This window comes from Rissa tridactyla, chromosome 6 (genome assembly GCF_028500815.1).
Source record: "Rissa tridactyla isolate bRisTri1 chromosome 6, bRisTri1.patW.cur.20221130, whole genome shotgun sequence".
In the NCBI taxonomy this organism is placed as follows: domain Eukaryota; kingdom Metazoa; phylum Chordata; class Aves; order Charadriiformes; family Laridae; genus Rissa; species Rissa tridactyla.
The window spans coordinates 23,370,210-23,392,911 of NC_071471.1; the positions used below are offsets into that span (position 1 = coordinate 23,370,210).

Genomic DNA, 22,702 nt, shown 5'->3' on the forward strand with positions numbered 1-22,702 from the left:
CTCAGCATTTAATTTTTATTTCCAGTGTAGATATTTTTGAACTTTCTACGGTGTGTATGCAGATTCTTTGAAGTTGGCCTTTCATAGCTTAAAGGCTGTGGGCAGTCTTTGGATGCTGAAAAGTATCAGGGCAATGATATTGCCCCAGTAGCCTAAAATTTTTCCTTCTAAAAGTATATACTAGTTGCCCATTTCACTGAACTTTAAAAAGAGTTAAATTTCTGCTTAACAGTCAAGGTTTAGTGGTACAGATTTCAGCTCAGTCTGATGCATCATCAGGGTACCTGCTCGATGAGTCCTCAAGGAATTAGCTGTGTTTAAGTCCTTCCCTTCACTCCCTCACTACAGCTTTTATCTTTGTTGCCTAAAGTCTCCTTGGGTAATCCCACCTGTGCTACAACTCTGGTTCTGTTTTGTCAGAAAGACATACTGTTAGTTACAATATATTTATTTTGCAGACAGGCATGTTCTGGGTGGCACTCTGGGGAAAACTTCATCTCAGCACGGTGTTAGCTCTTTGTCCCCTGCTCAGGTGGTCACCAATTTTTTCCAGTTACTATATAGGAACAGAGCAAACAATGTCATTATGCCAGTGCCTCCTTGGGACAGTCTGGATAGCAGGCCCAGAGCTAAGAGGGATTTATTTCTGACTCCACTGCTCCTGAATCTTCTGCTACAGAAGCAAGGAAAGGAGGAGAGAGTTGAGGCCTGATTTGACATATCATTTTCCAGTGTCGCTATTGATGACAAGCTGTGAGGTGTGCATGTGCAGATGGAGACTTACAGCAAGAAAGTGAGGAGAGAACGTGCCAAACCATCGGGTACTGACGTCATGGAGCTCTGCAGCCGTTCCATTTCCCTCTCTTCCGCTTAGACTGGTCTGCACTTGCCCTTTCTGTGTCTCATGAAAAGCAAACACAAAAAAAAGCTTGTTGGCATATGATATGCAAAATGATTGAAAAAATGATTGCTCAAGAATATCACAATAATTGATTCAATGATGCAAATACAACCCTGAAGTATAGAATTGAAGAGATGTTTACTATGTAAGTTATATTGGAACTGCAGATACTCATTTATGCTTTAGAGAAGTATCAAGCTTTTAAATTTGACTAAAAAAATTAAATGTAGCACTTCTAGTTGGCATTAAGTAACACTGAAGGCACCAGCAAGGCTGCATGAATGTGTGTTTATGAAGAACAAAGAAGGTGTTAATGTAGGAAGCAGTGCCTATGCCATGTTCATTGGTAACATCACCTAAGTTAAAAGAACAGAAAAATGTTTATATTCAGAAATTATAACCTGGGTGGATACACATTATGTTAAACGAATACAAAAGGCTGTTAAGAAATTGGAGACCACCAAGATTAGAGGTTGTTCAAAAAGCTATTTTTCCACATAAGTCAATTCAGTTGGAAAGCTGTTCGGATTCTTTGTTTCCAATACAAGTATTTCTTATCTGCCTCAAGACTTTCCATGTACAAATAAGACAAAAGATTAAACCAAACAAATAGGAATGAAAAACCCAGAGACCACTTTGTCCCCCAGTCATGTCCCAGAGTAAATCTGGAATTGGCCATTGTATTTTACTTCCTGGCTTTCAAAAACCAAAGGACTGTCTTCAAAGTGAAGCTGCAGGGAGCCATATGGGTGTTTTCGGAAAAGTCATGTTTTGTTAAACACTGACTGGGACTGTCTTCTGTTGACCCATTGTCAACAGTGTGGGCTATGAGATTTGCTAAATGAAAATGTGTTCACTGCTTCCCCCTGTTGATGCTCTACAGTCATTTCTGCATAAAGCTCCACTCAAATTTTGGGTTCTATTAATAATACTAATCTTTTAATGATTCCATGTTGGTCGTCTCTTTTCATATAGATTCTTTCTTCTCTTTGATGAAAGAGTATTTTCATACTCGTGTCTCTGTCCTGAGTTTCTTTTAAAAAAAATTAAGCTGATTAGGTTCTCTCTTTTCTTTTTAATCTTTGCCTTAGTCATTAAGTGACTATTTGCTTTTCAGGTACCTTTCATATATTTATTATGCCGTTACCCCTGGCTCTTTAGCACTCCGAATTTTATAATTTTTTAGTGCGCTCCGCCCTTTGAAGGTCTGCTGCTTCCCTTTCTGCGCCATAGATCAGAAGACCGTGCCAGCTCTGCATGAATTATACAGGGCGAGCCGTTCTAGCTGTCGGCATTCAGGGTAGCCAAGACGAGCCGACTGTGGAAACAGCAGAGATGCCTTGCAATACTAAGTGAAAGGATGATAAAATTCAGCGGGGATAATTATATGCCTACGCACAGGAGGCCTCAGCTGCGCGGCCGAGGCAGGAGGAGGACACGGCTGCGCAGCCGAGGCCTAGGCCTCGGCTGCGCAGCCGTGTCCTCCTCCTGCCTCGGCCGCGCAGCCACCAGGGCCGGTGCTCAGCTCTCCACACCGGCTCCCCACCATGCCCCTCCATCTGTGTGGATGCCAAAAGCCCGGCCCCAGGGGCTTGAAGAAGCACCGCCATACCCCACCCAGGCCCGAAGCGGCGCCCGGGCCTTCCCGCCTGAGGGCAGGGCGCATGCGCGGAGGCGCTGTTGGGGCGTTGCTATGGGAACGGGACGAAGCCCGGAGGAGGAGGAGGATGAAGCTGAGGCGGCTGCTGCTGCGCTACTACCCGCCGGGTGGGGAGGCCAGGACGGTTCACTGCCCTGTTCAGGGGCCGTGCCGGCTCGGTGGGGCTGGGGCCAGGCGTGGGGATCGCCGTTGGGCGGCCGCCCCTGTGAGGGAGGCGCGGGGTGTGTGCGGGGGGGTGGTGGTGGTGGTGATGGTGGTGGGGGTCTCCTGTAATGGGCGTTTTCCTCACCTGTGTCGTGGGCTAGGACAGAAGTAAGCTGGTGGATGGCGCTGGGTTGGCTTCAGGTGCGGGTATTTTGGCATCTGCGGTCGGTGGAGGGACTTCCAGCTCATCAGGGCTGTAATTAATGAATTACCCTTGCGAAATCAAGGCGGTCTTATTTGCATTGCTGTAAGGAGTTTTACAAGGTCAAAAGTGGCGGTAGTTGGCACCAAAAACAACATACATGTGTTGTCAAGAGGTCTGATTAGCAAAAAGTTGCCACATTTCTTATTTTTTCTTTCTCTGTGCTGTGAATTTTCTGAGCAGAACCATGCTTTGGAAAGCTGTGCTGCTGAGCTGCCTTCATCGTTTATCATGAACTCAGTCACGAGATTTAGTGAATTTTAAGAAGTGAAACATGACGGAGATGGCCAGCTCAGGAAGTGTATTGTAATATCGGATCTTCCTTTCAACTTAATAACTTTTCTTATGGACTTGGAAAAATGCAAAATGAGATAGAAATTCATCTAAAGCATCCTTTCCCGCAGAAAACCAAGGAGCAGCAGAACTCTTTAACAACTGTTTCAAAACAGGAAGCAATGCGGTTAAACATTTTAATGCTTCAGCTCAGTAGAAGGTGCAGAGATGCCAGAGCATACCTAGAAATGGAAAGCGTGTTATGATTTTCTGTACATTACTGCACACAGGCCTTTGCAAACACTGAAATAAATAGAACAGGTTTTGTAAAACATATTTTCCAGGCTTCTTGGAACACCAAACTACAACAAGTGTCTTCAGGACAGCTTCTTTGAAAATAGGGCTGATGAAATGATGGAGAAAGTTGGGGAAAAAAGAGTATGTTCATTTCCAGAACAGAAAATGGGTCATAAAATAATGTTTAATATCTTTTATTGTATAAACACATCGGAGTTGTTCATCACCCTGCTAACTCTCAGCAAGAACAGACAAACTCGTTCCAGTTCCAAGAACTGGTAGTAGGTCTGCTGAAGTCAGTGGAGCAATAAAAGTGGAAGCATCGCTGTCTACAGTGCCTGTTATAAAATCCCAGATACCTAATCAAGACCTTCTTCTTATTTTTTTTTTAAAGGAATTATTCTGGAATATGTACAAGGTGGTGAGCCAAAGACCAGATCTATAGATCTACTTGATCTTAGACCTGAGTAAGTATGATATTATTTCAGATAAAAGCACTCTCTGCCGTTTTGTAGCATGCTCATATACAACTCTATTTGATTGTTTTAAATATAATTGAGGTCACCTATGTCTTTGTTCACTAAAGCACTCACTAAGAAAAAAAATAACACAGTCAAATCATTCTCCTACTATTTTAAATACAGAATCTTGCATTCCAGCTGAATATTACCATCATGATTTTCTGTTCAGAGGTGAAGCCTCTTTTTGTTTATAGAGTTATGATTATCAAGATGCCTGTACAAAGCCAGCAGAAATATACAGCGCTTAATATTGTGATGAATGACAGTTAATTCTTAGGTCCTGTAATAGCGTTACTGGTCTTCAGAACATTTTCAAACAGTGGGTCTAACTCAGCCCCCTGTTACATTGGTTTAAAGGACCTCTGTTGAAATCACTGAAAGTAACAACTAGGCATCAGTTCAGATCTCTCCTGTTAGTGAATTAATCCTCATAACAGCCATAGGTAAGGCAGTGTAAGATAGGCAAGTAGGTGATTCCCTCTCACGTATTTGTGTGGAGAAACTAAGTATTTGCTTCTGTTGCAAGTAATGGAAGCTTTCTGGTTTCCTTTGTTTCAAACCTAATTGCAGTTGGCTTCTTTGAAAGAATAAGTAAGAGTGCATAATCTGATTTTCTAGTATCCTACCGATGATGAGAGAATTTGCAGGAGCTTGATATATCTAAAAATCAGGGGTTGGCCTAACTGAAGAATAAAAAATACAATGTATTTCAAGGTCAAGTTTAGATTTAAGTTTGATAAGGATATCTTTCGGTAAGATAGAAGGCAGAGGTCACTTCATGAGGAAGCAAGTAAGACTTGCTATGTGGAGGATGATACTCAAATTATCTGCCGCTGGCTTTCAGACAGTTGGAATGCACCAATCTGAAACTCCTATATGTATTCCTTGTGAGGAATAGGACAAATTTGTTGTAATGAGAATGTTGACTTAAGAAGTTATTTAGCTTTAGTACTGCTACATGTAATTTATGCACCAGTGCTTTATCCGTATTTCTTTAAGCCATTACAGAATGAGATAAATGCATATAATTTAATTGCTTACTTCAGTTTCTCGGCAAGTAAATAATATTCTTGGGTTTATATTCATAATTATTGACAGAGGATGAAATATGGTGGATTTTGGTTTTTGGGTGATGGATTTTGTTTGTTTGGTTGGTTTTTTTACACCCCCCCCCCCCCCCCCCCCAATTAGCACAGATGCCATAGCCTTAGTAGAAGAAATTGGAAAAGGAGAACCTCTCATCACAGCTTCATGTAAGGAACACGTCATACATTTAGTACGAAGATTGCAAGAGAAGCTAGAGGAAAAAGAGGATCACAAATTCTATCTTTTTAAGGTCAGAGACATCTTTAAAATAATTTGGGGCATTTTGGGGGGTTTCAGTTCTGGTGTTGCGAGTATGTTTTAACTGCTGCATATTATGCATGAGAGCAAAATTTGGACTTTATGGCCAATTTCTTGGCTCTTTTCAATCACCTCTGCACTGCTTAGAGTGACTGAGTCTGGACTGGTTATGTCAGCCAGGAATTCCCCGAAAAGTCTGGGAGGTGTAACTGTTCCGAGACACTGTTTACACAGGCTTATGGACAAGGGTGTGTTTTGGATGGAGAGAAAGAATTCTCATTTGTTAAATAAGGCCTGGGGGACAAGCAACACCCGTAGTTACGTTTAAACAAAACCTGCAAATTGATCCCAAGTAAATTAGCTGCTGGGAAAAGGCTCATCTTCAGTTTACAGACAGTAATTTAAAAATTTATTTTAAATGAGTAAGCTTTTTAAAAACAATGATTAGAGAGACCTTTCAGGGCTTCAAATCCAGGATTCAGTCTGTCAGAAAGGAATAGGTTTACTTGTATTTCATTGTGGAAATAAAAATAAAATTACTTCCAGAGATTGTATGTTGCAATCTGAAATAATTAAGTGTTGTATCTTTACTGTGTCAGCAGATGGCAATGTGTAGCTGTTAAAAATTGCTGGTCAGTCCTATGTTATTGTTACCTTACATTTAGAGGAAAGGAAGAAGTTTTGTGTTGGTTTGTTTGGCTAAAAAAAACCCCTTACATGTTGCTAGACATAACTTCGATTCTTTTGACCAACATTACACATTTGGGTGAATTCTGCAAAAATCTGTGTATTTAACCTTGAAAACAGAGCTATGTAATAAGGCATTTTAAATTTAAAAAGTTTATGTTCCGTTTTAAGGTATGCTCTCAACTGAGAAAATGCCTTGCGTTTCACAAGCTTTTAAAATTGTTTGTTCATCGCAGAGTCTGGGAAATCATCAAATATTTGTTTAAATTTCAGTGTAAATACAGTATTTGTTCTTTGTTGGTTATAGTGCCACATTTGAGCTTCCGAATTTTGAAGTACTAGAGGCAGGCAAATCCAATCAGTGCTGGCTTATTTCCTTCACTGAAGAGTAGTCAGAAGTGTCTGAAATTAACTTGTTTTATGTTTCAGTTCCATTTAAAGCTACTGAGATGCTAATAAAATATAAGAGGTGGGTGGAAGCGAGAATTTTTTTTTTTTTAAATGTGTTTGCATTGTTTGGAAAGGAATATTTTTTCCTGTTGCACTGGAGCATAATCTTAAATGAGTGTATAAACCCATCTTTTTGTTATTTCCAGTAATTGGGGTGACAGTGCTGTGTTAGGTACCCTACAGAGAAACAAGCTTTTGTAACAATTTCTCAGATTTTAAACTAATGCATAGAAATGGTATACTGTAGTGATTTGCAGATTTTTATCTAAGGGACTGCTGTAGCAGATTTTGCAGAACTGAGGTACATTTTTTAAATTTTGCCTTAGGGTTTGATTATTGTATCATTTGCACAAGCAATTCTTGCTGGCTTAGAGTTCTGTGGATGAAGCAACTGCAGCACTGGGCATTGGAAGAACAGAATTAGTCCCATGATCTGAAATTGCACATAAACCCATCTCATTTTCCTCCCTTTTTTCATAATGGTTAAACATGTTTGTTGTTCAGAGCTGCCTGCATGGAGCCCTAAAAATGTCATGGGTCAAATTTCCATAAACTTCCATGATTATCCATTCTCATGTGTAGATATTTGTATTCTGTGGCTGTTTAAAAAAAGAAAAAGGCAAAATATTTTTGTCATTCCCACTGCTGTAACTGAAAGTACAACTTGTCTTACTTTCTGGAGAGAACAGAAATTGCTGTTTCTCTAACATTAAATATGTTTTTTTTCTTTCTCTCTCAGTCCTTCACTTGACCATTGTTATTTCCATTTTATCAGTCCCTGCTCTTCTGAGTAGATGATCTCTGAGCTCCTTTCGTTTTTCTTTTGGAGACAGACAGCTGAGAAAGCTAGAGTTAAGAACAAAAAGTTGAAGCTCTGGTAATATGTCAGTGATTAAATCGCGTTGCTCATAAATCATTTCTTCTTCATTCTTACACTGTGAAGAAGACCTAGTGGACCACTGCTGTATTTTTAACATCCCTTTACTTCACTGTCAGCAGTTGCTGTGATTTTCCAGGATATGATTTTATTATGCTTTAGACTCAAGCAGAAGCCAGCTTGTAATAGGTGAAAGTTGTTCAAATGCAAACCCTGATATACAGTAGCCACCTTATTCAAACACAAACCAGATTATTATTTGTTCTTTTGTCATTTTCAAAGTATCACAGCACACTTAATTTCATTGGCAGTATCTGAAACCATTTTCACCTATGTTTAATAAACCTTACTATTATTATGGCTATGAGATAATTTACATTAAACATGTATACTGTCTGATTTTAAAGGACCTTAGAAGCAACGTTAGAAAGAGTCACCTCCATAACCTACACAATACAGGCAGACATCAAATTTGAAATTCCCTCTTTGAATTTTGTCTTGATAACTATCTTTTTTATGGTTCTGCATGCCTTTTTTGTCATGACCTCACAGGACGTAGATGTATCTTGTTTCTGTTCTTCATGTTTTTGAAAACAAAATCATATACTAGCTGAAAGCATCCCATAACCTAAAAGACTCAAAATACTCAATTCAGCTGGATCTCTTCATTCACTATATAAGGCTTAGTACTAGTTGGGATTTCTTTCATCAGTGATCTCACCAGACGTGATCTCCTCACTCATTTGTTTTTCATCTCTGGTCTAGGGTTACTTTGCTGGTCTCAGAGAAGGTGGAGAAAAAGCAAACATGGGGGAAAAGACAGTTCATTCAAGTAAAATATAAATTTCAAATCAATACTATATAATACCTTACAGTGATAACCTGTTGAGGCATGGGAGATTTTTTTAGTTAGAGGTTAATGTATTGCAGCTGTAACTGCTACTCTGACAGGAGGAGAAGAAAATATTAACCTAGTGAATATTTTAAGCAATTGTTATTGGTTCTTTTTTTTTTTTAATTTTCATCAAATGTTGTTTTCTTCTTCCTTCCCTTGCTTCTGTTTCAGGTACTTAGAGCACATATATTGCCACTGACTAATGTAGCATTTAACAAATCGGGTTCCCGGTAAGTTGTTTTCAAAGTCAAAGTACATAATCACTAATTGAAGTTTTGTATTTGTAAATTAAATTGTAAGGGAATTTCAGTGCTCTTATCTTGCTGCAAAAAGAATTCAAAGAATTCAGCTATGCTACTTCTAAGCATCTTTGACATAAATTCATTTGGGACTTTCACTGTAGTGGAATTTCATGTAAATTGATTCAACTGTGGGCACATGCCAAATCATTTTTTCTTCATGTCTTGAAAGCAACAGCTTGCTTTCTAGTTGAAATACATTAAAGATTAGAAACAATTTTTTTTATGAGTAACAGTTTAAAAAAAAAAAAGAAAAGGAATCTCTATGGTCATTAATCTGTTTTTTTGAAAGAAAGAAGATATTTAGGGTCTGAGACAGTGCTAACTGAAATCTGTGGAAATAACTCATTTGACTATGCACCAGGACCAGTAAGATATTTACTGTATTCAGAAATTAATTTCTCTTTCCTTTAGCTTTATCACTGGAAGCTATGACAGAACCTGCAAAGTATGGGATACTGCATCAGGAGAAGAGCTACGTACGCTGGAGGGACACGGAAATGTTGTCTATGCAATAGCTTTCAATAATCCCTATGGGTAAATATATTTTCTCTGGGATACATCATAATTGCTAATCATGTATTTTGCAAATACAGAACTGTTACTCAGACTTTAACATCAAATATATTATCTCAAATTGAAAGGGTTAAAATTCTGAATTTGTAAAGTTCAAGTATAACTAATCACCATGGAACAGCACTGTATATTATTTTTATGAGAGATACACTCAAGCGTGTTTTCTGCTATAATTTGTATATGATGTGAAATATAAGTACTTACTACATCTTGTGTTGCTGCAGTTAAGGAGAAAGAACGTTTCTGTCAAAATAAAAGTGGGTTTCTCCATTTGGTGTGTCACATTCATTATTATTTAGGACAGAATTTAGAAGTGTCATAGCTGTTGAGTAATTTTTATAAAATCCACAGGGTGCCGCTGTATGAATGTCAAATATGAATCTATGCATCTTTTGTTTTCTGCAATAACTGTTTGCCCTAGGTTAGAATTGCCACATGATAGGTGAAGGGAATTACATGTTAGCTACCGAAGTTTCGTTGTCATTTGCTTCTTGAGGAAGCTGTCGTGTATAAGTAAACTGTTTTGCTTCCCTGCAAAATAGGAAAAATTAATTCCTATTTTTATATTGAATCACATTACTTCTTTCACTGTCAGATGCTGGATTTATCAGTTAAGCAATACACAATCAACATCAGAAAATAATAGTTACAGACTTTTTCTTACATTATTCGGAGCATCATCATTTCCTTCTAGATGAAAAGACTTTATCTAACCTAGAACCTGCTACGTCAATGTCTTATATTCTGCTATTATTCTTAACTATTTTAAAGTAACCAATTAATGAGATTTTTATGTACTGTGAAGAAAGTAATGTATGACAAATATCTGTGCAAAGATCAATAACTAGACTGTAACATTAAAGTGGAGAAGCGATATATAGCAAGCGAAAGCTTGGTGAGAACCCTGAGCTACATTATTTAAAGTTCAGTATAAAAGAACTTTTTTTTTTTCTGCTCATCTTTAGATTTCGATACAGTGTCCTTTGCTACATTTTCTGGGTACCTCACTTCAGTCTTGCTCTAACTGCAGTTGATCACAACACTTCCACTGACTTTGGTGGGAGTGGAGTTCGACCTCTGAAATTTGGGTAAACTGCTTATAAAAGGAGTTTGTAACTGTTGATAAACAGGTGCTATCTGACAAAATGACATAACTTTTAAATACATCTGGAAGTCCAGCAGATAACTTCATCCCTAATGTAGATTAGTCATCAGTTATGAACAGTTCTGTGCTAATAGATAGGCACAGCAGCTCTTTGAAAAACTAATTATGTATGTCCGCTAATTTTTTCTACTAATGTAACTTCTGTTTGTGAAATCCTGCTTCAGTATCTTATAGTGCAGCGGAATGCACCAAAATGAATGAAAAATTCAACAGCTGGGTATTGTTTCTGTGAGTTTTACTGTCTTTGAGGTCAGAGGTTTTTTTCTAAATAAAAATGTCAGGATTTTTTCCATTTAGTGACAAGATTGCCACTGGATCTTTTGATAAAACCTGCAAACTGTGGAGTACAGAAACAGGAAAATGTTATCATACTTTCAGAGGACATAGTGCAGAAATAGTGAGTACCGATGGACACTTCTTATTCCTTTTTGTTTTCTTATTCCATCACTGACGGCTGTGCGTTCCAAGCCCCTGTGAGCTGAGACTGGAAGGGGCAGCTATTCTATTGCGTCTGTTCACACATTCAGATATTGTGAATGTTTCCGCACTACAAGAAAAAATACTCTGACAGTTCTTAAGAAATAGAATAAAACATTGTATACAGTTTGAAATTATATTTTTATTTTTAGTTTGTTCCAATTTCACTTGTTTGCTAAATGTGAAAACATTTTTGAAAAACACCATAACAATCGGAATTTTCAATTTACTGCATATATCTGTTCCTTGATTTGTTTATGCATCTAATTTTTTTTCTAGGTATCTTGCATTGTGTCTCGTATTTGCAGAACTAAATACACAAGAACGTCATTGCTTGTATTGCTGTCTTTCACATGTAGATCTGTACTTCACATAGAGGGCCAACTGGAGCCATAGAAGACTGAATTTCTGAAATTCTAAGCGTATTAGCTGGGAATATGTGGGATGCTGAAATGTCAAAGATATATGAAATGAAAATAATTTTAGCTTAAAAATGGTTAGTTTCCTTTCCAGTGCACTGAGATCCCTATTAGCATTAGTGAATATCTTGATACACAGCATTGCGATTTAAAAGATCAGGGCAAATCCACTGAAACTCTTAATGTCAATGCAGAATATATTTTTTAACAGAAATAGCTATACAATCATTATTCAATAAAGCATTTCTGGAAACATTTGGAATTTAATTTGTAGATTGTGAGGCCTATAGCTGGTGTGTTTGGTGGATGGTGGTTTACCTTGGTGGAATGTGACCTTGGTTTTAGTGGGTTTTTGATTCTCTGGATAATTCAAAACAGTTACCTCTTACACTGGAGAATGCGTTTGCTTATTGAGACAGGCTGCAGTGATTTTGCTGCCGCAAATCAGTTGGCTAAATATTTAAAGGCCTGTCAATTTCTTCTGACTTCTGGAGGCATTAGATTAGACCCAAAGTGTTATGAATTGTGCTAGCAAGTAATTAGTAGAATATAATAGCCAGCAGAAGATGATGTGTTTCTCTGAATGAGACTAGTTTCTGAAAGGCCATTATTGCATATGATACTTTGCTGGCAAGGGCATGTTCATAATTATTCAGTATGAAAAAAAAAAAAAAAGAGAAAAAGAAAGAAGTGGACATAATGAAAATGCACCAGTGACCCTAGCTACTGTTTTCCTCTTTACATGGCACCTCCTATTCTTTATTAGGAGAACAGTCATATTGAATAATTACAGAAAATGGGAAAATGACTACATGATTTTCTAATGTGAAAAATTAATTAAGGAAGTTGTTGAGCTTTTGTTCTTGCTTTTTCATAAATAAATATGATGTTGTGGCAATGCCCTCAGCAAATGGCCTAGATAATGACACCTGTAAAGAGTATGAGTGTACAAAGTGTGTTTGGGGGTACACAAAACTGTCTGGAGGGTCTTTGCCCCAAACTGATCAAGTTAAAGAGGAAGCCTACCAAATGATAGTGTTAGGGAGGACTGTCAGGCAGATTGAACAGTAACTGGAGAATCTCAAAGAGAATTTTGAAATAAAGAAGTAGAATTTTGAAGAAAGAAAAGGAAAGAAGTAGAAAAAGATGAAAGAATCAAGATAATTTATAACAGGGTGGGGGACATATTAGTCTGGAAGTTGTCACAACCTGCTCTGGTGCTTCCAGAAGTCACCGAGGGCATCACAATCTCTGCCTAGACCCGAGAGTGTAACCTTCCTTTTGGAGACACCATGAGGAGTCATCTGACTAGTGAATTGTCAGTACGGGGTTCAACAAAAAGGGCCAAATTGTCCATCGCCCCACCCCCATGAGACGTGCATATGTGAATTTGGATGCCTTCTCTCTGGTGTGTGGATCAGCAGGTTGTAGGAAGTGGCATGGGTTCAACTAAAGCTAAAGCGCTCACGTCTCCTAGGGCAGGTGTGTGTGAGTAGGGGAACACATACTGCTAGGAAATGGGGATGCGCTTGTATCCCACTCATCCCCTGAGAGAGGATGAGTGAGTGTGCGTGCAAGAGTGTGAAAGTGTGTGTGATTAAAACTTCTTGGAGTTAGAGGAGGTGGTTTAGATATTTGTAGCTGTTTATTAAGATTGCGTAAGTTTATCTTTGTATTAAAGATACTGATACTGAATACATAGTTCTCTGCCAGTTAACTATGCACTGTTAATAAATTAACAGACTGCTTCAGGCTTGCTTTTCATTAAAACTTTCAGAACTAAATAGTTGCTCCCTGTGACACAAAATGAAGCACCTAAATAGTGAATTTTAATCCAGGCTCAGAAAACAATGCAGGAAATCTTCCAGTAAGTCTTTTTAATGCATTACCATTGCAAAGCAGCCAATCAGTCCAATTGATTTGAGTAGTCATCCTATGTGATCACATGAGCTATGTGATAAGGATTTGTTGCTCTTCTAGTGAGCTGTTGGAAGAACTCTGCATAAAATATTGTCAGACTTTTGTCTTTTTTTAAAAAAAATATTAATCCTGACCCATTGTTTTTGAGAAAATGTATATAAACACTCTCCCACTTTTTCCATCCAATGTTTCTTGCTATAGGTATGTTTATCATTTAATCTTCAGAGCACATTGGTGGCAACTGGAAGCATGGATACCACTGCCAAATTATGGGATATAGAGAAAGGCGAAGAAGTAGTCACTCTAAGTGTATGTTTGCCTTCCTTACGGTTTTAAAAATGTTCCTTGCTTTCTTAGTTTTCTGAGACAAATAACAGTATAACCAACCGTTCCAATGATTTCAAAACTTGCTGAGTTTCTTTTACCAGGTGGTCCCACAGTGACTGCAGTTAAAACAGATTAAGAAAACTTGAAGGGAATGATAGAGCTATGGTATTTTATAAGAAGTCCTATTTATCAAAAGGCAGAATTTCTCATTTCAATGACATTACTGCTATAGATCAGAATGCCTTCCATCGCTTATTAAAACAGGTTGCTATACTGTAAATTATGACCACTTCTGCATTAACATAAAAGAACTCTGAGAACATTAATGTCAAACACTACATCTGTATGGATCTTCTTCTTCTAAGCATCAGCAGACAACATACATCCACTTACCTCTAGATTGTGATGTCTCTCTGCTCTACGTGGCTTACTGGGATTATACAGGTTCAGACTGGCCTGTGCTGTTTCAATGCATTTCTCGTGCATAAATCCTAAATAACAGGTAGTGCATAAGCTTCCTTTGGTGTATGTGGCCTATAGAGTGAGGAAGGCATTTTATCCTCCTTGACTTTATCTTCCTTAGAGCCCCGAACAGAGCAAAGAGCAGTGGAATGTGTGAACTTTTAGCTTATAAGTATGTGCACATTAATTTTTCCAACCCTCTCCACCAACACCAATGACAAGCTGTACTGTAGTTTACTGTAAAATGAATCATCTGGTTTCAGTATGTATTGATGAACAAATATGATTCTGTTTAAATCAAATATGGGAAATATACACTGATGACATCACTGAACAATTGTTCATTGCTTAAGTGATGTGCCTGATTTCTTTCAGTTATTGGGATATTGACTATTCCACAGTCCAGTATATCTTTCTGCAAAAGCTGTGATATATTGGACAAGACAGTAAATGATATATTGAAGGGTTATAGAAGGATTATACTGCTGGAAAAAAAGCTACATATTAAACTACATTAATGGAAAAGTTATAATTTGTGTTCTCATACTCCTTTTTTAAAATTCTCTCAGGGGCACTCAGCAGAAATTATTGCATTGTCTTTCAACAGCACCGGAGACAGGATTATCACTGGCTCCTTTGACCATACAGTAGCAGTGTGGGATGTTGGCACTGGCAGGTACTAAAGTACTAATAAATATAATTTTACATTGCATGTTTTCATGACAAATGAAAGAGACAATGTTGAGCTACAAATTACAGACCTTGTGTTTTTGCTTCATTTAGAGTATACGTTCCTTCATCTTATCATTTGTTACTCCTGTTCTCTTTGTTCTTCTGAAAAGGAATGCTGCTCATGAAGTGCTTTTGTATGTTTTTTTTTCCTAAATTTCCATCTTATGAGCACTGAGGAGGCAGACAGAATGGACAGATCTTGTGTTTGTTGCTGATGAAATCTTCAAACAGGAAAATATTTTACCAACATGGAAACTCATGGTTTGGAAGGTGTCTATAATTTCTAGATGGAACAGGCTGTTTAAGTAGAAAGAAAGTATATTTTATGTCATAGAAAAGTAGCCTGGTCACATTGTCTTTAAAAACTACAGAGGACCTGTTTTCCTTTCCACAATCCTTTAAGTCAGTATAAATTTATAGAGGAGAAAATTTGGCCCCTCTGACTACAGAGAACAGAATGTCTTGATTATGATGCCAACAAATAATAATTTAGTAGCTAAATATGAACTTCTTGTATTATCCTGACAAATTCACTTGTTTTTTCAACTGGAAACTCAGTATAAGTGGAATAATAAAATGATTGCCCTGGTGACTAACAAAGTAATTTATGAAGAAAACCATTTTATTACATTCTCAGAGGTCATGTCTTTTTTCTTTTTGTGACAGCAAGGGGAATATCTCTGAAATGTCTATATAAAAGGAAGTGTGTGTATAGTGATATCTTGGGGTAATAAACAATGCGTATCACTTCAAAATGAGAATAATCATGTGATTTAAAAAAAAAAAAAGTATACATAGTACCTAGTACATCATTTACGGCTTGATTCTGTAAGCTTTGAGCTTATTCAACACCAGAATTTTAATGTTTGGCATGGAAATACTTAGGAGGGACTCACTCAGCAAACTAGACCTTTGGATTCAACTTCATTCAGCCTGGTGTTCTTGCAAATATTTTTTGTTTGAAAACAGTTTCTTCTTCCAGCTTCTTGTCTGAGCCTGCAGCAAATTCAGTCTTGGGATTTTCATGTTGCATTCTTTTTTTCTAAGAAATGAATGTGGACTTCATGTCAGAGTCAATACCAGGAAGTGGAATATGAAGGAGAAAATTCTTGTTTAAACACTGGCAGCTCTAGTGATTGGCTAGTGGGCAACAGAATTGTGCCAGAGCCAGCATTCAGCCTTTTAGATGGCAGTTGGGGATGTATATATTTAGTAATAATGAAAAGTTGCAGTCAGAAATACTGTGAGCAAATCATACTTTGCTGTATACAGGTTCAGGTAGATTTGCAAAAATCTTGTAGGTGAGGTTGTGCATGCCCATCTTTCACCATATGAAATACATGAGAAACACTGCTTTCCAAATCTGAGTTACAACTTGAAGTTTCTTTTAATTTTGCTGGCTGACCGCTGGGTGACTGTGTTCCTCAGTTTTATTCTGGGTAGGTATCCAGAATTGTCCTGAGGGAAGTTGATGCAGGGACAAGAAATCTCAAGAATGTTCAAGAAGGCTTTCTTCATAAAATGTTAAATTTATAAAAAACCCAAAACAACCACACAACAAAAAAACGGGAGAGGGACACGCACACACAACACAGGACATGCTTTTGGAATATAGGTCTGTATTTCATCAATAATTTCTCCATGGCAGGTACGGTCAGCTACAGTTCAGCTGAAGGTGTCTTCAGTTTCATGTGACAAATCAACAGCCTGTAACTGGGGTCAGGAGTTGTGGACACCAAGATGCTGAGAGAGAGACGGTTTCTTATTTGTAATTCTAGTGCAAATATTAGAGCATCCATATATTAAGTTTCACTGGAAACTGAAAGCTAAAGAAGTATTATTATGACTGAAGCTGATTTTTTTCTATTATTATTTTTTTAAATAATTTAAATGGAATTTTTTCATGGCATTTCACAAGTCTGTTTCCTGTGTTCTTTCTAATTGTTTGTCTGATAGATAGTGGTTTCTGTGAGATGTCCCATACTTTGCTATTTATTCTGCTTATTGACCAGATATTTACGTTGAAGCTTGAAGCCTGGACTGTCTTTGTGAAATTTGGAAATTCAAGTCTTTAGATTGTAAATTAAAACTTTTTCCATTATTAGTTATTTTGGGTATTAGGTATTACAGTAACAGCAGTTTCTATGGCCAAATAATATGTTCACAAAATTAAGTTTCCTACTGTTGTTTTCTGATTGTTGATTTTTGGTTTTACTGTAAAAAGGTCTACACAATTACAATGGTGCATGCCTCATATTGTTAGAAAGTAAAAGGCAAGTAATAGTAGAATTCTATAAAATGACACAAGTTTAATCAAGTTTTTGTTATCATAAACAAATAGAAAATTCAATTGCCTAGGAGATTTGCTTTGCTGTTCATTTAGCATATATATTAATTTAGCTACCCTTACATATCTTATGCGATGAATAAAAACACTTCAGTCACTTAAACTCATTTAGTTGTTTTTCTAGTCATTAGTTTATCCATTAGTTCAAGCAGTTTTCTACTAATGATACAGTCATATTAGCATTGTGATAATAACCTAATTTAATAATCCTTTAATATATATATGGCGATTAATCATTTTCAGGGTTCATTGCCTTATAGGCCATTAACTCATAGGAAGCAATAATGGCTAATTGTACCCTCTCTATTCAGCTAAAGCTGAAGAATTTAATGGAACTAGTATTGCCAGTCTCGTGCAGCAAGAAGTTTAGGATTAATGAGGATTAGAAATCATATTTCATTTAGGCCGTCATCTGCCTGTTACTTGGGAACATGATCACATTTAGTACCTGATTAAGTTCCATCTGATCTTCAGTGGATTTTATAAATGGTTTAGATTATATGGAGCTTTAAAGATGCACTGTTTACAGTTCGTTGAAGTAGGATAATGGGAGAGAAATGTGGAAAAACTTGCGCTTTGTGCTTTGTATGTAGAAGAATACAAGAAATCTGTCTCTGGCACTGGGAAGTTATCACATTTCAGTGGAAATACATTCACTAAAATGTTTTTGGAAGAGAAGGGAGGGCGTTTCCATTTTATTCCTTACTGCCTTTCTGTCTCAAAGATAAAAAATGGAATTGATGTAGTACTAGAATGATAAATGAGCTGTACCACTCCATTTAATTGCTTTAATGGATAAAATGGTGAAGACTTGACACCTTAACTATACCATTTTACAAACTTACTTATAATTTATATGCGTATATCAAAATGCACACTAAAAATGTAAATTCTCTTTTTTGTAGGATGTTACATACCTTAATAGATCACCGAGGAGAGATTAGCAGTGTACAGTTCAACTGGGACTGTTCTCTCATTGTCACTGGATCAATGGACAAAACATGCATGGTAGGAAAGTTGACTAGGTACTGAATACAGCTACTTGATATATAAATATGTATCTTTTGTAAATGAAAGAGCATTATTTTAAACTAGTACATGTAATTCGTTAAAGAATTTACAACTAAATGCAGAAGCTATAAGCTTATTCATTTCAGTGAAGTCCAGTTAAATAACAATATAAGTTTTAAGGCTCGTTTAATCAATACACTGAAATAAAAAAATATACAGAACTTCATTAAACTGACTAAACAATGACTCTATTGATTTATATCCAGGTTTTGTGTTAATGCGTTGTCAGACTTCAGAAAGGGTTTATACAAGTTGCTTTATGGATCAACTAGATATTTATCAAGTAAATTCGTCAAAATAAGCAAAAATATCACCCTTATTTATCTATGCAGCTGTGGAATGCTATGACTGGGACACATATAGCAACGTTAACAGGTCACAGTGATGAAATACTGGATGTCTGCTTTGATTATGCTGGCCAACGTATTGCAACTGCCTCTGCTGATGGTGGGTGAAGTGACTGGGACTGCTGTAAGGATTGCAATAGTAGCATAAAACACCTTCGTCCTTTTCCGTTGGTTTTGCTTTGAATGTAGCTTGATGAAAGAGGATTATCGTGACTCCAGACTATAGATCAAGCAATGTTTGTTGCATTATAGAAAGTTTGGCATTAAACTTAAGAATTTTTCCCCAGAGAAAATTTTCTTATTTTTCACACTTTAATCAACTCAACCAGTCTTTCCCTTTTAACTTCAAATTTGCAGGGAAATATTTCACTTGTGGGTGGAAATGCATTTTAAATGCTTAGATAAGTAGTTTTTGAGTGAAGTTTGATTTGAGTGGCTCAAATTTAGGCTTAAATGAAAAAGGTAGTTGGAATTTTAATGGTGGATTTGCAACTAGGCTTTCCAAATGCACAGCAAGAGAACACACAGTAAAGAGGCAGTGAAAGATGCAATTTTGTTATTGGTATGTGGCAATTTTGCAAGCTTATTATTTTTTTAGGAAGCAGAATAAGTAGTTTTTTGTATTCACCTGCACAGTGTTATATTATACTGCATAAAGACATACCATATTATTTTTACATACTTAAGTGTTTTGATTTGCACTTCCAGAAACGGGATACCAGACTGGATGGGAGACACTATTTGGATCTGATTTGCTGTAGTTGCCAGATTTAGACATAAGACAATGTAAAAAGTTTCCTGAGATGTAAACAATAGTTTATGAAACATAATTAATAGTTCATTAAATAGAATGAATATCTGAAATATAATGAAAGCTTTCTGAATATATCGTACATGCATTCTGAAATTAAAGACTTCAGTGGTCCGTGTTCTATGTGGACATTTGTATTCACATTTTAGAAGTTTTACAGCAGAAACCATTAAGAAGCCAACCTTTTCCAACCAGATTACAGATCCTTTTTGACATACTTTATCTTTGGGGGAAACTGTGTTATGATTGTCTTCTATTTCTTTTGAAATCCTGAGGATGAGGCCCTTCCAACCTTATTAAAATGTTCTTATTGAAATGCATGCTTAAGCATAACAATCACAAATGGCTCCTAATCTACTACAACAGGATCAGCAAGAGTCTATAATGCAGAAACAAAAGAGTGCATTGCAAAGCTAGAAGGGCATGGAGGTGAAATTTCAAAGGTAAGTTGTTTGTGGTTTGCACCTTTTCTTATTCGATTACACGTGACATCCAATCCACCAGTTATTCCATGGCACAGGGATACTGTTAAAGAATGTTGTGGTAAAATCGTTGATATTTAAGATTGAGAGGTCTGGCTAAGAAGTTATCTTTACTAAAAGAACATTCCTTTCAACTAAAAGCTATCAGTCAATGGTTGTTTCCAACTCCCACTTCTGAGATACGATAATACTGGGTGTGCTCCACCAAGAGCCATCTCTCCATATTGTCATATTCTTTACTATTTGATTCCTTAGAATTGTGACAGTTAGCAAACTACTTAAGAAGTTCATCCCTCCCAGGGATACCTGGCTTTATTAACATCGAAATGATTGTTTTTCTTTACCTCTTTCCTTTTTCTGAAACACTGTACAGGTCAGGTCTCTGCAATGACTTGGCAGAGAACAGGGAGCAGAGAGGGAGATGCTGTCCAAATGTTCTCTCACTGTGATTATAGTTAATACAGCTTCTGTCTGACCTCTCCTAAATTGTACTTGTGTTATTAAGTCCTTGGAATCCCCAGATTCTCTGACAGAGCATGCACAAGTTTTTTTAGTCTCTTGAGGACATCTTAGGGCTATTGCCTCTGAGGTTTTTACCATCACCCTCATTCCTTGCTTCTGCCAGGTCTGCTCCTCTTTACTCTTTCTCATTTGTCTGCACACCCAATTTATGGAATGGAACAGAAAAAGCGTATGTCTGTGGCAAAATATATGGAAGGTCTTATTTCAAAAGTGTGTAAGAGACTTGGAAGTATAAAGCCTGTTTCACACATCACTTGGTCATGAGGAGTGTGCTCGTGTACTTTGCTGGAAGTCTTGTCTGGCTCAATTTTGAATGACAAAGTTCAGTTCCAAATACATTTAGTTACTTCCAAAATTGTACATATTTTTCAAACTTTGTTATTTAATGCTTGCACCTTCTCATCATTCTTTCAAATGGATAGTTTTCACTAGCTTCCAGGCTGGTATGATAAGTCTGTGCTGCTTTTGTTTGATGTATTTTGTAATTGGAATATTAATATTTTGAAACTAGGATGATTCTTAGTGAACAAAACTCTGGTGCTTTCATTGTATTGAGAAGGCTATTATAATCACTCTGCTGAGAGAATATTAAGGTCAGAAGGGCTGGTCTTTCCTCACTAATATACTCACTGCAATATTTCCCACTCGGTGTAGGTGCACGGAGGAACGCAGCCTGAACCCATGCTGACATGTGGGTAGGTTAGGGACAGCTTCCGCCAGGGTCCTTAGTGCTGGAACGATTTCTTTGCTGGAAGTGAGAATCTGCTCATCCAGGAGCATGTTGAAAAGTCAGTCTGTTTCTGCAGATGTTCTGTGTAGCTGTGATCACTTGGGAAGGTTATTAGTTGGAAATCAGATTTCTGGAGAAGGGGCATTTTGCCCTCAGTAATTAAGCAATTTTGCATTATATAATAAACCTGGTATTGTCTGGTTAATGCTATAAAAATATATCAGATTATTTGGAAATGCATGCAATTTTGGCAATGAATGTTTAACAAATATGAAGACATACTACAAAGTAAGTTGCCTTCAGTGGAAGTTTTGATATTACAGACATGTATGTTATTTAATGTAGAACTCTGAAATTTCTATAAATGTTACATTGGAATAATGATAACATTTAAATAAAGTTGTTACGGTTGTAGAGCAATTGTGATTTTGCTGGATAATATTCTGAAGTCTTGATCCTATAGTAAGGTCATTGTATATAGACCTTTGTACATACACAAAGTTTTCAGCCACGGAAGTTTGCTGGGGTGACTCTAGTGGACTACTGTCCTTAATTTTAGCTGAAAAGCTGAATGCAAGAGTTGCTGGTCCCTCTTTTCATCTTTTAATCACTAGGTTGGAACTTCATTTTCCAGGTATATTGACTTGCTAAGTAATATAACTCTTTTCTACATTTTTTTAAAGGTATGTTTCAACCCTAAAGGCAGTCGTATACTAACAGCCAGTTCTGATAAAACAGCTCGACTCTGGGATGCTGCTACTGGACACTGCCTTCAGATATTAGAGGGTCATACTGATGAGATATTCTCCTGTGCTTTCAATTACAAGGGTGATATAATCATTACAGGTAACTAATATATTTTTTTTTCCTTTTTTTTTGAGAGACATTTGAAATCTTGTTATGGTAAACAAAATAAGAGTCTGAGAAGTTTCCTGAGGCCATATCCCAAATACATGTACCAGCAGTGACTTAAAATATAGTCAAGAAAAGCTAAAAACTCACTTTTGAACTGAGGTTTAAGTGCATATGGCAATGAACAAATTTGTATAAAGGCAAGGGCATACCCTACCATCTCTCCTATGGGCATATACTAACACCTGACCCGTGACTAAGCCCTTTTCTCACAATGCATTGCAGCAGGGGAGGTCTGGATGAGCAAAAGGCAAAGTTTTTTAAATGGGAGCACAGCTCTCGTGTATTTGGCACTGAGCTCTGTTCAGGTTTCCTTCATTTCAGACAAAAAGTCATGGGAGTGGGAAAAGGTGTGAACAGAGTACTTGTGATTGCTTCCATCTTTTGACTAACTACCAAAATATGGGATGGAGTTGTTCTCAGATAAAAATATTGCTGTAGGTCCTGCTGTCTCTTGCTCGTTGTGGACAGGAACATACTTCTCTAGCTCCTCGGCATTCTGGGTTGATTGTTGATGTCAGTGTTAACAAAATTGGATAAATTGTGTGATACAGGTAAATGATTCCTTCACAATGTGTGTTTATTACTAGGGAGCAAGGATAACACCTGTAGAATATGGCACTGACTGAAGAGAAGGAACGATCCGGTTTGGGATATGCCTACTTTGTGAGTTTCACAGTCAATAAACTCAGTCTTTCAGATCTGATTTATTTTACCCTCTGTTCGCCTTCAGTTTTGTTGAAGTAGAAAAGTTACCTAGATTTTGATAGCTTTGACTTTGCTGATGTCTGG

General features: G+C 37.2%; 1 protein-coding gene across 1 annotated transcript; it reads left to right on the plus strand.

Moving 5' to 3' along the window:
- Window positions 1-2,625: 2,625 nt before the first annotated feature.
- DAW1 (dynein assembly factor with WD repeats 1) lies at window positions 2,626-22,627 on the plus strand. The gene is made up of 13 exons (XM_054206329.1): window positions 2,626-2,668; window positions 3,932-4,004; window positions 5,250-5,394; window positions 8,483-8,541; window positions 9,025-9,147; window positions 10,649-10,748; window positions 13,369-13,476; window positions 14,526-14,632; window positions 17,941-18,043; window positions 18,439-18,553; window positions 19,631-19,707; window positions 21,682-21,844; window positions 22,501-22,627. Exons 1-13 carry the CDS (start codon window positions 2,629-2,631, stop codon window positions 22,533-22,535), a joined length of 1,248 nt encoding a protein of 415 aa, XP_054062304.1. The 5' UTR covers window positions 2,626-2,628; the 3' UTR covers window positions 22,536-22,627.
- Window positions 22,628-22,702: the final 75 nt, after the last annotated feature.